Raw genomic sequence first — 14982 nt, 5'->3', positions numbered from 1 at the left:
TACATTTAGCATGTTTAGAGCATTTTTTTTTTTTAGATATTATTGAAGTCTCATTCATTGTATAAAATCAAATACAGACAGAAGTTTGAAATGTCTGCCTTTTTTGCATACTGTTAACTGTAACAGATGTAAATGCAGTCATATAGATGGAAGTCTTACAAAATACCTTTTAGTAAAAGCAGGATCAGTAAATAGTTGTGGAACAGGTAGTCCTTGTTCTCTTCCTAACAGGTATAGCCCTAGTAAATGTCGATCACAACCTAAAATTAAAAAAAATAAAAAATTACACATATATTTGTCACAGAAAAAGCAGGAACAGAATGTTCCACTATGCTTACAAGGTGTTCTTAATATAATATTGTAAGTCGTTAATGGACCAAATCAGAAAATTAAATGTTAACATATCATCAAGAAGCCAGATACATTATACCTAGGCTAGGATAGACATTTATCAGAGGAAAACAAATTTTAAGTAATTATCTTTCATAATGTAATAAAAAAGGTAAGATAGACTAAGCCATCAAGATTTAATTTCATTTGAGCTAAATATGTAAATCCTTAAATCACAATCAAACAAAAAATACAAACAATACATTCCAGGATTTAAATGTCATTTTTGAAATTCATTAAGAATTTCCTGATGTGCCTGATCATCTTGGATAGGCAAGGATTACGATCCTGTTCCCTCCTCTCCACCCTTGGCTGATTAGGCCAACATTTTTTTATTACAATGCTGAGCCCTCAAAGGCAGACATAAGTCACTCCCATGTTGACTACACAATTCTTCACAAATGGCAGCACTTGAAATCTCTTCATTGTGGAGGTGTAAAAACAATTGTGTCTATATAGTGTTCACAAATTTCCTAAAGCAGAACTCAAAATGTATGTTGACATTCCAAGATTTGGGTGAGCATTCTGTTCAAGAACAAAAAATTAAGTAAAGGCATAAACTACATCCAGCACACATGTACAACTGGCATTACAGTACAATTACTATAAGATTGATTAAGACCTCTAAAATTTGTCATTAAGATTTGTTGCACAATCAGCACATGGAACTTGTTTATTTACGTTTTTACATTTACATGTAATCATCTCAAAGTGCTTTATGATAGAACACAGCCAGTTACAACTGAAATCCATAAAAACCCTTACTGTGTAGATCCTAAATTCTCTATTATTTTATCAAGGGTGGAGAGGAGGGGACTGGATTGTCATCCTTGGCTTGCAAAGACATTGCCGGATGAACATGTATGACATGCATATCAACAATCAAAATCTTTAATGAAGATATCTAACAGTAGTTAATTTCCATGATTCTAAACATTTGATAATAAATCTAGCACCTATAAAGTAAATCTTACCTTTGACTTCCTGTGCTTCACTCATCAATCTGTTATGTTTATTTGATGCTTTCAGATATAAATTATATTTTGTCTGTTCCTGGAAAAAAATATTTACAAAACTATAGTAAACATCTTTAATTTTTACAGTTTTTTTTTTACCTATTATCAGCTGTTCTCTACATGCTCCTCCATAGAAGTTTGTTTTCAAACAGGTTTTTAAAATAATGTTGTCAGTTATAATGATATTTTTGAACAAATGATTAAAAAGTACTGACTGTTTAAAACCTAAATGCCTATGTTGAATGTAAAGCTCCCAGTGAAAAAAAGAATGAAAATAGTTGTCCAAAGGGAGATAATTGATGGAGTATACAAGGGATTTATCAACACTTTAGTCGATGCTAGAAGAACAACTCAAGTGAATAAGATAATACATTCAAATATCTATAAAAAAAATTAAAAAAACACTGTAAAATGTCAAGCAAGAGTGCACAAGCTGAAACGTCTCCCCTGCTTTACTGACTATTGATTTTATGTTAAATGTCTTAAAGATAAAAGTTTTATATAAGTATCAAATAAACTTATCATTTTCAAAAATCCATTACAATGAAGTCATATAGATTTTTATATACAGATGACTTACGGAGGTATTTTTATTGCACATAGATTTACTCCATTCCAAAGCTTCAGTTGTACAACTCCTCATTGTCTCTGTACGTCCATTATAAAATCGTCTTATTGTTGCTGTTTCATATGTTGGCCCGGGTCTGAAATGTAAGTTTTGTTATCAACAAAAGAAAATATTTAAGAAATTGGTTCCCATTGAAAAATAGAATTGAAACTTTGCATTTATATATAATACTACAAAATTACATAGGACATGTATTTAATTTTTGTGTATTTTATAGTAAGTGTACTGTAATTCTAGTGGTGCAAGTATGTTTAGATGTATTTTATGTCTACACTTACTTTTTGTGTATTTTATAGTAAGTGTACCGCCAGTTGTAACTGTGTGCTGGATGTAGTTTATGTTTATACTTACTTTTTGTGTATTTTATACTAAGCGTACTGCAATGCTAGTTGTACATGTGTGCTGGATGTAGTTTATGTCTATATTTACTTTTTGTGTATTTTATAGTAAGTGTACCGCCAGTTGTACATGTGTGCTGGATGTAGTTTATGTCTATACTTACTTTTTGTGTATTTTATAGTAAGCGTACTGCAATGCTAGTTGTACATGTGTGCTGGATGTAGTTTATGTCTGGACCTACTTTTTGCGTATTTTATAGTAAGCGTACTGCAATGCCAGTTGTACATGTGTGCTGGATGTAGTTTATGTCTATATTTACTTTTTGTGTATTTTATAGTAAGTGTACCGCCAGTTGTACATGTGTGCTGGATGTAGTTTATGTCTATAAAATTGAGAATGGAAATGGGGAATGTGTCAAAGAGACAACAACCCGACCAAAATAAAAAAACACAACAGCAGAAGGTCACCAACAGGTCTTCAATGTAGCGAGAAATTCCCGCACCCGGAGGCGTCCTTCAGCTGGATGTAGTTTATGTCTATATTTACTGGATGTAGTTTATGTCTATATTTACTTTTTGTGTATTTTATAGTAAGTGTACCACCAGTTGTACATGTGTGCTGGATGTAGTTTATGTCTATACTTAATTTTTGTGTATTTTGTAGTAAGCATACTGCAATGCTAGTTGTACATGTGTGCTGGATGTAGTTTATGCCTATACTTACTTTTTGTGTAGTTTGTAGTAAGCGTACTGTAATGCTAGTTGTACATGTGTATCTGGATGTAGTTTATTTCTGCGTAAATATGTCTTTCCATATTTTGTATAAAACTTTGCATTACACTGCAGATTGTCTGACTAAAATAGAAATATCAAATTAAAATCTGTCTGACTAAAATAGAAATATCAAATTAAAATCTGTGCTCATTCTTTAAAATATTTATAAAAAAATACTCCCTTATTATAGAGCATCTTCTTGACTCTCTTATCATATCAACTCCACTATTTTAGAGCCTATTCTCAACTCCCTTATTACAGAGCATTTTCTCAACTACCTTACTATAGCAACTCCTTTATCATAGAGCATATTCTCAACCCCCTTATCCCCTTATAACAACTCCCTGATTATAGAGCATCTATAGAACCTTCATTATCCTCCTATCAACTTTAAACAACAAAATTTGGATCCTCAGTTTCTGAATAATTTGTAAATTTAAAAAGTAGCACTGAGGCAATATATTTTTTTCTCATCTTAGTGAGTTTTCATAGCCCGTTCATCTTACACAACAATACTTACTACTTGTTTATGGTCAATTTTAGCTTTGATTATATTATCTCTAATAACATCATCTACATGGAATATAAGTTGTATAGGTTCTTGTAAATCTCTTTTTGTAGTACTTCCCTGTAAGAGAAAACATGTATAGCAAGTCTCACTGGTTATAAAATGTAAATTATCAGTTTCGGCCTGTCGAAGGTAAACATTGCTACCAAACAATCAGTCTCACTGGTTATAAAATGTAAATTATCAGTTTCAGGCCTGTCGAAGGTAAACATTGCTACCAAACAATCAGTCACACTGGTTATAAAATGTAAATTATCAGTTTCAGGCCTGTCGAAGGTAAACATGTATATGCTACCAAACAATCAGTCTCACTGGTTATAAAATGTAAATTATCAGTTTCAGGCAAGTCAAAGGTAAACATATGCTACCAAACAATCAGTCTCACTGGTTATAAAATGTAAATTATCAGTTTCAGGCCTGCCGAAGGTAAACATATGCTACCAAACAATCAGTCTCACTGGTTATAAAATGTAAATTATCAGTTTCAGGCCTACCGAAGGTAAACATATGCTACCAAACAATCAGTCTCACTGGTTATAAAATGTAAATTATCAGTTTCAGGCAAGTCGAAGGTAAACATATGCTACCAAACAATCAGTCTCACTGGTTATAAAATGTAAATTATCAGTTTCAGGCCTGTAGAAGGTAAACATATGCTACCAAACAATCAGTCACACTGGTTATAAAATGTAAATTATCAGTTTCAGGCCTGCCGAAGGTAAACATATGCTACCAAACAATCAGTCTCACTGGTTATAAAATGTAAATTATCAGTTTCAGGCAAGTCGAAGGTAAACATATGCTACCAAACAATCAGTCTCACTGGTTATAAAATGTAAATTATCAGTTTCGGCCTGTCGAAGGTAAAAATTGCTACCAAACAATCAGTCTCACTGGTTATAAAATGTAAATTATCAGTTTCAGGCCTGTAGAAGGTAAACATATACTACCAAACAATCAGTCTCACTGGTTATAAAATGTAAATTATCAGTTTCAGGCAAGTCGAAGGTAAACATATGCTACCAAACAATCAGTCTCACTGGTTATAAAATGTAAATTATCAGTTTCAGGCAAGCCGAAGGTAATCATATGCTACCAAACAATCAGTCTCACTGGTTATAAAATGTAAATTATCAGTTTCAGGCAAGCCGAAGGTAATCATATGCTACCAAACAATCAGTCTCACTGGTTATAAAATGTAAATTATCAGTTTCAGGCCTGCCGAAGGTAAACATATGCTACCAAACAATCAGTCTCACTGGTTATAAAATGTAAATTATCAGTTTCAGGCAAGCCGAAGGTAATCATATGGTACCAAACAATCAGTCTCACTGGTTATAAAATGTAAATTATCAGTTTCAGGCCTGTCGAAGGTAAACATGTATATGCTACCAAACAATCAGTCTTACTGGTTATAAAATGTAAATTATCAGTTTCAGGCCTGTCGAAGGTAAACATATGCTACCAAACAATCAGTCTCACTGGTTATAAAATGTAAATTATCAGTTTCAGGCCTGCCGAAGGTAAACATATGCTACCAAACAATCAGTCTCACTGGTTATAAAATGTAAATTATCAGTTTCAGGCCTGTCGAAGGTAAACATATGCTACCAAACAATCAGTCTCACTGGTTATAAAATGTAAATTATCAGTTTCAGGCAAGCCGAAGGTAATCATATGCTACCAAACAATCAGTCTCACTGGTTATAAAATGTAAATTATCAGTTTCAGGCAAGCCGAAGGTAATCATATGGTACCAAACAATCAGTCTCACTGGTTATAAAATGTAAATTATCAGTTTCAGGCAAGTCAAAGGTAAACATATGCTACCAAACAATCAGTCTCACTGGTTATAAAATGTAAATTATCAGTTTCAGGCCTGTCGAAGGTAAACATATGCTACCAAACAATCAGTCACACTGGTTATAAAATGTAAATTATCAGTTTCAGGCAAGTCGAAGGTAAACATATGCTACCAAACAATCAGTCTCACTGGTTATAAAATGTAAATTATCAGTTTCAGGCCTGTAGAAGGTAAACATTGCTACCAAACAATCAGTCACACTGGTTATAAAATGTAAATTATCAGTTTCAGGCCTGTCGAAGGTAAACATTGCTACCAAACAATCAGTCTCACTGGTTATAAAATGTAAATTATCAGTTTCAGGCCTGTCGAAGGTAAACATTGCTACCAAACAATCAGTCACACTGGTTATAAAATGTAAATTATCAGTTTCAGGCCTGCCCAAGGTAAAAATTGCTACCAAACAATCAGTCTCACTGGTTATAAAATGTAAATTATCAGTTTCAGGCCTGTCGAAGGTAAACATTGCTACCAAACAATCAGTCTCACTGGTTATAAAATGTAAATTATCAGTTTCAGGCCTGTCGAAGGTAAACATTGCTACCAAACAATCAGTCACACTGGTTATAAAATGTAAATTATCAGTTTCAGGCCTGCCCAAGGTAAAAATTGCTACCAAACAATCAGTCTCACTGGTTATAAAATGTAAATTATCAGTTTCAGGCCTGTCGAAGGTAAACATGTATATGCTACCAAACAATCAGTCTCACTGGTTATAAAATGTAAATTATCAGTTTCAGGCCTGTTGAAGGTAAACATATGCTACCAAACAATCAGTCACACTGGTTATAAAATGTAAATTATCAGTTTCAGGCCTGTCGAAGGTAAACATTGCTACCAAACAATCAGTCACACTGGTTATAAAATGTAAATTATCAGTTGCAGGCCTGCCCAAGGTAAAAATTGCTACCAAACAATCAGTCTCACTGGTTATAAAATGTAAATTATCAGTTTCAGGCCTGTAGAAGGTAAACATATGCTACCAAACAATCAGTCTCACTGGTTATAAAATGTAAATTATCAGTTTCAGGCAAGCCGAAGGTAATCATATGCTACCAAACAATCAGTCTCACTGGTTATAAAATGTAAATTATCAGTTTCAGGCAAGTCGAAGGTAAACATATGCTACCAAACAATCAGTCTCACTGGTTATAAAATGTAAATTATCAGTTTCAGGCAAGTCGAAGGTAAACATATGCTACCAAACAATCAGTCTCACTGGTTATAAAATGTAAATTATCAGTTTCAGGCCTGTAGAAGGTAAACATATGCTACCAAACAATCAGTCACACTGGTTATAAAATGTAAATTATCAGTTTCAGGCCTACCGAAGGTAAACATATGCTACCAAACAATCAGTCTCACTGGTTATAAAATGTAAATTATCAGTTTCAGGCCTGCCGAAGGTAAACATATGCTACCAAACAATCAGTCACACTGGTTATAAAATGTAAATTATCAGTTTCAGGCCTGCCGAAGGTAAACATATGCTACCAAACAATCAGTCTCACTGGTTATAAAATGTAAATTATCAGTTTCAGGCCTGCCGAAGGTAAACATATGCTACCAAACAATCAGTCTCACTGGTTATAAAATGTAAATTATCAGTTTCAGGCCTGCCGAAGGTAAACATATGCTACAAACAATCAGTCTCACTGGTTATAAAATGTAAATTATCAGTTTCAGGCAAGTCGAAGGTAAACATATGCTACCAAACAATCAGTCTCACTGGTTATAAAATGTAAATTATCAGTTTCAGGCCTACCGAAGGTAAACATATGCTACCAAACAATCAGTCTCACTGGTTATAAAATGTAAATTATCAGTTTCAGGCCTGCCGAAGGTAAACATATGCTACCAAACAATCAGTCTCACTGGTAATAAAATGTAAATTATCAGTTTCAGGCCTGCTGAAGGTAAACATATGCTACCAAACAATCAGTCTCACTGTTTATAAAATGTAAATTATCAGTTTCAGGCCTGTAGAAGGTAAACATATGGTACCAAACAATCAGTACCTTCTCAAATTGCTTGATAAAGTTTTTCCCTAGAGGTCCTTTAAAAGTTATTTTCTGTTTCTTTGAAAGGCACAAATATTTTCCATATTCTCTTATCATCCCTTTACTCCTCAAGGTTTACTCCAAATAAGTAAATTTTTTTCTGTAAACTCCATTGCAATGTCCATTGTTACATCTAACATATCAGTGTTTATAAAAACCATTGTTACCCTGTCTCTGACATATCAGCCTCTTGGTGTGTAATTGGTTATTTGATATAGTGTCTACATTGCAGATATTGACGATTACATGATTGGAAAAGTGCTCATTAACAGGGAGTGGTCATTCAATACAGGTGGTCGTTAAGGCAGGCTTGACTGTACCGACAACAATTTATATGCAAGTGATGAAAAACAACATTAAACAAATTACCAAGAAAACTGTGCATGTTAACCTTCATTTAACCTTTAATTTATAAAGTGATTCTCAAACAGGATTGATAGGAGCCAAATCAAACCATACCTGCCATTTTCCTTTATTTTTAGCAATAAACAGGTCGTTATAATATGTACTGGCTACAAGAACCATTGCATCCACTGGTGTGTGCTATAAATAGAAACATAAAACAATTACCTGCCAATGTCCTTTAGTTTTGCATACAAGCAGTTCAACATAAGACTTAAAGGCAATATAGACCATACCATCAGCAGGTGAGTGCTATAAATAGAAATATATCAACTTTACCATTAGATGATGTTGCTATAAATAGAAACATATCAACTATAACATCAGCAGGTGAGTGCTTTAAATAGAAATATATCAACTTTACCATTAGATGAAGTTGCTATAAATAGAAACATATCAACTATAACATCAGCAGGTGTGTTCTATAAATAGATTTCTCTAATTCTTCGTCAATTTATCCCTTTCTGCACCCATTGTATAAAAGAAATTTAATCAACTCTCAGTACTTCATTGGTTAAAATCTGATTATGACGTCGAATTTTCTTGCTTTCCTCTGAATTTCCTATTGTGACGGCATGAAAAAAAGCCACCATGCCTGATGACGTCACATAGAAAGAATACATCTTTTTGCAGATCATTCGAAAAGAAGGAATAAGTTTGCCTGCATAATGTTAGAAAATCATTAGAGAAACAGATTCCACCACCAAATCTCGTGTAATATGATATTTATCTACTCTCAACAGTTAAATTTTAAATATTTAAAACGCTCGGGCAAGCCTCGCGTTTTAACTTTGAAAATTTAACTGTCTCGAGTGGATAAATATCATATTACACTCGATGCAGTGGTACAATCTATATCTATACATTGACAATACCATCAGCAGATTTGTGCTATAAATAAAACATAAATAAACTATACAATCAGTGATTGTGAGCAATAAACAATTAATTGCTTCGCTGAGCACAGCTGGATACGACTGCAGAGGTCAAACCCTGAACAGTTGGGTAAAAACATGGACACAATATTCGAACTTTATAGAGGTATGAATTTGGATTGTAGTTAAATATTTGACACATAATAGGTTTCTGACACAGAATAACCGTAGTTACAGAACTTGAATTTGTTATGTGATTTGAATTCATAGTAATTTTTTTTGCTTTTGTGCAATACAATATGATTACGCATAAAAACAAATAAAAATATGAATCTGCTGAAGATAACCAAAAGAAGGTGTCCATGGGACATCATGTCCTGCTACAACTATCATGACTATCACATTTACATGTTTAAGTGTCAGAACTGTGAAATCAGGGTCAAAACAATAATTTGGTATACAAAATATTAATCTTCAAATCACAATTAACATGTGTACAAAGTGTTAATTTAAATTGGTTAGACACATTGCCTTAAAACTTTATCCCTGAGAATGTACTGGATTCGTGACTTTAAATTTCTGTTCAGAGAAACAATGAGATCAGGGTTAACAACTGTAATTTAGCAATTTATTTTAAAATTTCACATCATAAATGAACATGTGCACCTGAAAACTGTGGAATACATGTATAGGATACCAGTAGGATATGTGTATAGGATACATGCAGGATATATGTATAGGATACATGTAGGATATGGATAGAATACATGTAGGATATGTATAGAATACATGTAGGATATGTATAGAATACATGTAGGATATGTATAGAATACATGTAGGATACCTTGAATATGTGTTAGATACAATGTACATGTAGGATACCTGTGGATAACTGTTTTATAACTTTGGATACCTGTAGGATATGTATAGAATACCTGTAGGATACCTTGGATATGTGTTAGATACATGTAGGATACCTTGGATATGTGTTAGATACATGTAGGATACCTTGGATATGTGTTAGATACATGTAGGATACCTTGGATATGTGTTAGATACATGTAGGATACCTGAAGGATACCTGAAGGATACCTTGAATATCTACGGATACCTGTAAGATACCTGTGGATACCCAGGATACATACACGATACTTTGGATACCTGTAGGATACCTTGGATATGTTTTGGATACATGTAGGATATCTGTGGATACCAAGGATACATACAGGATACTTTAGATACTTAAAGGATACTTTGGATACTTGAAGGATACTTTGGATACTTGAAGGATACCTTGGATGTGTGTTAGATACCTGTACAATTTCTGTGGATACCCAGCATACATACAGGATACTTTGGATACTTGTAGGATACATGTTAGATACTTACATCACAGTTGGAACCTGCTGTCCCATTTTCAAAAAAGATAAGGTTGAGTGATTTATCAAACCATTTGTCAATCGGTGTTCCACCCAATGATTCTTGAAATAACTGAAATGATATATATTCTACATGATCAATAAAAACAATAAAGGAATCAATGTAACAAACAAACATTCAATCTCACTAGAAAAAGACAGCGTGAGCGCGGCTTGATAATACACAGCTTGGGTTTGTGTTTCTCAAACTGTCCAACTAGTAGATTCAGTCTGTGATACACATGTGCTCCTAGAAAGAAGGAAATAACTCAGATAACTAGAGGCTCTTACGAGCCTGTGTCGCTCACCTTGGTCTATGTGAATATTAAACATAGACACAGATGGATTCATGACAAAATTGTGTTTTGGTGATGGTGATGTGTTTGTAGATTTTACTTTCCTAAACATTCTTGCTGCTTACAATTATCTCTATCTATAACAGTACTTTCTGTGGAAAATGTTATTGAAAATCTTCAAATTTTAAGAAAATTGTTAAAAATTGACTATGAAGGGCAATAACTCCTTAGGGGGTCAATTGACTATTTTGGTCATACTGACTTTTTTTTAGTTCTTACTTAACTACCATTTCAGGGGCAGCAACCCAACAACGGAATGTCTGATTCATCTAAAAATTTCAGGGCAGACGGATCTTGACCTGATCAACAATTTTACCCCATGTCAGATTGCTCTAAATGCTTTGGTTTTTGAATTATAAGCCAAAAACTGCATTTTACCCCTATGTTCTATTTTTAGCCATGGCGGCCATCTTGGTTGGTTTGCCGGGTCACCGGACACATTTTTTAAACTAAATACCCAAATGATGATCATGGCCAAGTTTGGTTAAATTTGGCCCAGTAGTTTCAGAGGAGAAGATTTTTCTAAAAGATGACAGATTTACGAAAAATGGTTAAAAATTGACTATAAAGGGCAATAACTCCTAAAGTGGTCAACTGACCATTTTGGTCATGTTGACTTATTTGTAGATCTTACTTTGCTGAACATTATTGCTGTTTACAGTTTATCTCTATCTATAATAATATTCAAGATAATAACCAAAAACAGCAAAATTTCCTTAAAATTACCATTTCAGGGGCAGCAACCCAACAACGAAATGTCCGATTTATCTGAAAATTTCAGGGCAGATAAATTTTGACCTGATGAACAATATTACCCCACGTCAGATTTGCTCTAAATGCTTTGGTTTTTGAGTTATAAACCAAAATCTGCATTTTACCCATATGTTCTATTTTTAGCCATGGCGGCCATCTTGGTTGGTTGGCCGGGTCACCGGACACATTTTTTAAACTAGATACCCCAATGATGATTGTGGCCAAGTTTGGTTAAATTTGGCCCAGTAGTTTCAGAGGAGAAGATTTTTGTAAAAGTTAACGCCGGACGCAAAGTGATGAGAAAAGCTCACTTGGCCCTTTGGGCCAGGTGAGCTAAAAAGAAGACAACATGGAACACTGATAATTAAAACATTTCTCTGTGGTGCTAGTTTGTAGTATCTTTTTTTTTTTAAAGTTTGAGTCAAGTTCTGTCTCTGTATGATACAAGTACATCAATAACAGAGGAAATAACTAAGAGAAGACAATCTAGAACTCTCAGATGATTTAAAACATTTCTTGAGTGGTGCTAGTCTGTAGGATTTTTTTTTCTATTGGTGTGAGTTTTGTCTCTGTGTGACACTGGTGCTCCAAGAAAGGAGGAATATACTATGAGAAGAAGAAAAACCTTATGATTAAAAACATTTCTTCGAGTTTGTTATATTTCTTATTTTTTTTTAGTGGTGAGAGTCTCATAAAGTAATGCATGTTGTAAAAATTAGTGAGAGTGTTTGCCTAGTGCAAGATGGCCGATGGTTGAGTGGTCATAAATCTAAGACAAATTGAATACAAAACCATTTATGCCTGCTTACAAAACATAGACAGTAACTTTGTTTGGGGTGTGTTTCCAGGGCTTTGTCAAGACTGTCTAATCCAAACAGCTACAGAACTTTGCTTGGGGTGTGTTTCCAGGGCTTTGTCAAGACTGTCTAACCCAAACAGCTACAGAACTTTGTTTGGGGTGTGTTTCCAGGGCTTTGTCAAGACTGTCTAATCCAAACAGCTACCGAACTTTGTTTGGGGTGTGTTTCCAGGGCTTTGTCAAGACTGTCTAATCCAAACAGCTACAGAACTTTGTTTGGGGTGTGTTTCCAGGGCTTTGTCAAGACTGTCTAATCCAAACAGCTACAGAACTTTGTTTGGGGTGTGTTTCCAGGGCTTTGTCAAGACTGTCTAATCCAAACAGCTACAGAACTTTGTTTGGGGTGTGTTTCCAGGGCTTTGTCAAGACTGTCTAACCCAAACAGCTACATAACTTTGTTTGGGGTGTGTTTCCAGGGCTTTGTCAAGACTGTTTAACCCAAACAGCTACAGAACTTTGTTTGGGGTGTGTTTCCAGGGCTTTGTCAAGACTGTCTAATCCATACAGCTACAGAAATTTGTTTGGGGTGTGTTTCCAGGGCTTTGTCAAGACTGTCTAACCCAAACAGCTACAGAACTTTGTTTGGGGTGTGTTTCCAGGGCTTTGTCAAGACTGTCTAACCCAAACAGCTACAGAACTTTGTTTGGGGTGTGTTTCCAGGGCTTTGTCAAGACTGTCTAATCCAAACAGCTACAGAACTTTGTTTGGTGTGTGTTTCCAGGGCTTTGTCAAGACTGTCTAATCCAAACAGCTACAGAACTTTGTTTGGGGTGTGTTTACAGGGCTTTGTCAAGACCGTCTAACCCAAACAGCTACAGAACTTTGTTTGGGGTGTGTTTCCAGGGCTTTGTCAAGACTGTCTAACCCAAACAGCTACAGAACTTTGTTTGGGGTGTGTTTCCAGGGCTTTGTCAAGACTGTCTAACCCAAACAGCTACAGAACTTTGTTTGGGGTGTGTTTCCAGGGCTTTGTCAAGACTGTCTAACCCAAACAGCTACAGAACTTTGTTTGGTGTGTGTTTCCAGGGCTTTGTCAATTTATTACAAAAATAAGCAAGCAAAGACCCATCGAAACAACATCTGATAAACAAATTTAATAATACTTTTAGATATTTGGATGATATTTTGGCTCTCAATAATGACGACTTCAGTATGTATATTAAAGAAATTTATCCTGTTGAACTTACTTTAAATAAAGCTAATACTAACAATGACCACTGCCCTTTCCTCGATCTTGATATCTATATCACTAACGGAAAGCTGAATACTAAAATTTATGATAAAAGAGATGATTTTTCATTTTCTATTGTTAATTATCCATTTTTAGATGGTGACGTTCCCTTGTCACCATCTTACGGTGTTTATATATCTCAACTTGTACGATCGCTCGTGTATGTAACAATGTTTTAGATTTTAACGAGAGAAATTTATGTATTACTGAAAAATTATTACACCAGGGTTTTCGATATCACAAACTAGTCAAAACATTTACTAAATTTTATCATCGGTATAAGGACATAATTCGTAAATATAGCTCAACATGCAGACTTCTTATACGTTCAGGTATTTCACATCCAATTTTTTATGGAAATATTCTTTATAAAGCACAAAGGTGTCAGTATTCACCTCAAAAACTAACAAAACCTTTGAATAGACTTATTAAGAAGGGATATAGTTACAATACTGTTGTCAGGTCATTAAAGATTGCATATTTTGCCGTTAATATTGATTCACTTATAGGGTCTTTGCATCGGAACTAAACACATTTATTCAAAAACCAGTTGTTGGCATGACACGGGTTATGTTCTTCTCATATATGTTATGATGGTATGATACTAAACCCCTAACGGGAAGGATTGTGCCTGATGTTCATATGATGAAATCATAATCTTTCAGTCAGTTTAATTGAAGTCTGGAGCTGGCATGTCAGTTAACTGCTAGTAGTCTGTTGTTATTTATGTATTATTGTCATTTTGTTTATTTTCTTTGGTTACATCTTCTGACATCAGACTCGGACTTCTCTTGAACTGAATTTTAATGTGCGTATTGTTATATTAATGCGTTTACTTTTCTACATTGGCTAGAGGTATAGGGGGAGGGTTGAGATCTCACAAACATGTTTAACCCCGCCACATTTTTGCGCCTGTCCCAAGTCAGGAGCCTCTGGCCTTTGTTAGTCTTGTATTATTTTAATTTTAGTTTCTTGTGTACAATTTGGAAATTAGTATGGCGTTCATTATCACTGAACTAGTATATATTTGTTTAGGGGCCAGCTGAAGGACGCCTCCGGATGCGGGAATTTCTCGCTACATTGAAGACCTGTTGGTGACCTTCTGCTGTTGTTTTTTCTATGGTCGGGTTGTTGTCTCTTTGGCACATTCCCCATTTCTATTCTCAATTTTATGTCTAATCCAAACAGCTACAGAATTTTGTTTGGGGTGTGTTTCCAGGGCTTTGTCAAGACTGTTTAACCTAAACAGCTACAGAACTTTGTTTGGGGTGTGTTTCCAGGGCTTTGTCAAGACTGTCTAACCCAAACAGCTACAGAACTTTGTTTGGGGTGTGTTTCCAGGGCTTTGTCAAGACTGTCTAATCCATACAGCTACAGAACTTTGTTTGGGGTGTGTTTCCAGGGCTTTGTCAAGACTGTCTAACCCAAACAGCTACAGAACTTTGTTTGG

At 34.7% G+C, this 14982-nt stretch overlaps 1 protein-coding gene across 2 annotated transcripts in view; it reads right to left on the bottom strand.

Annotated features, from left to right (window-relative positions):
- LOC143065516 (peroxisomal carnitine O-octanoyltransferase-like) overlaps positions 1-14982 on the bottom strand; it is a 31261-nt gene that overhangs the window by 3391 nt on the left and 12888 nt on the right. Inside the window, exons 8-14 of one of the 2 annotated variants that reach the window (XM_076239139.1) lie at positions 10305-10406; positions 8209-8292; positions 3667-3774; positions 3097-3227; positions 1987-2110; positions 1365-1443; positions 167-260 (exon numbers count right to left, since the gene is read on the bottom strand). In XM_076239139.1, the coding sequence (XP_076095254.1) occupies positions 167-260; positions 1365-1443; positions 1987-2110; positions 3097-3227; positions 3667-3774; positions 8209-8292; positions 10305-10406 (722 nt within the window). Of the gene's footprint in view, positions 1-166; positions 261-1364; positions 1444-1986; positions 2111-3096; positions 3228-3666; positions 3775-8097; positions 8182-8208; positions 8293-10304; positions 10407-14982 lie in introns of both variants that reach the window. The other variant, XM_076239136.1, reaches the window with a different exon arrangement.

The sequence above is a fragment of the Mytilus galloprovincialis genome, chromosome 2, assembly GCF_965363235.1.
Source record: "Mytilus galloprovincialis chromosome 2, xbMytGall1.hap1.1, whole genome shotgun sequence".
Lineage (NCBI taxonomy): Eukaryota > Metazoa > Mollusca > Bivalvia > Mytilida > Mytilidae > Mytilus > Mytilus galloprovincialis.
Note: the sequence above shows the minus strand (reverse complement) of the source record. Positions and strands in the feature narration are given on the sequence as shown.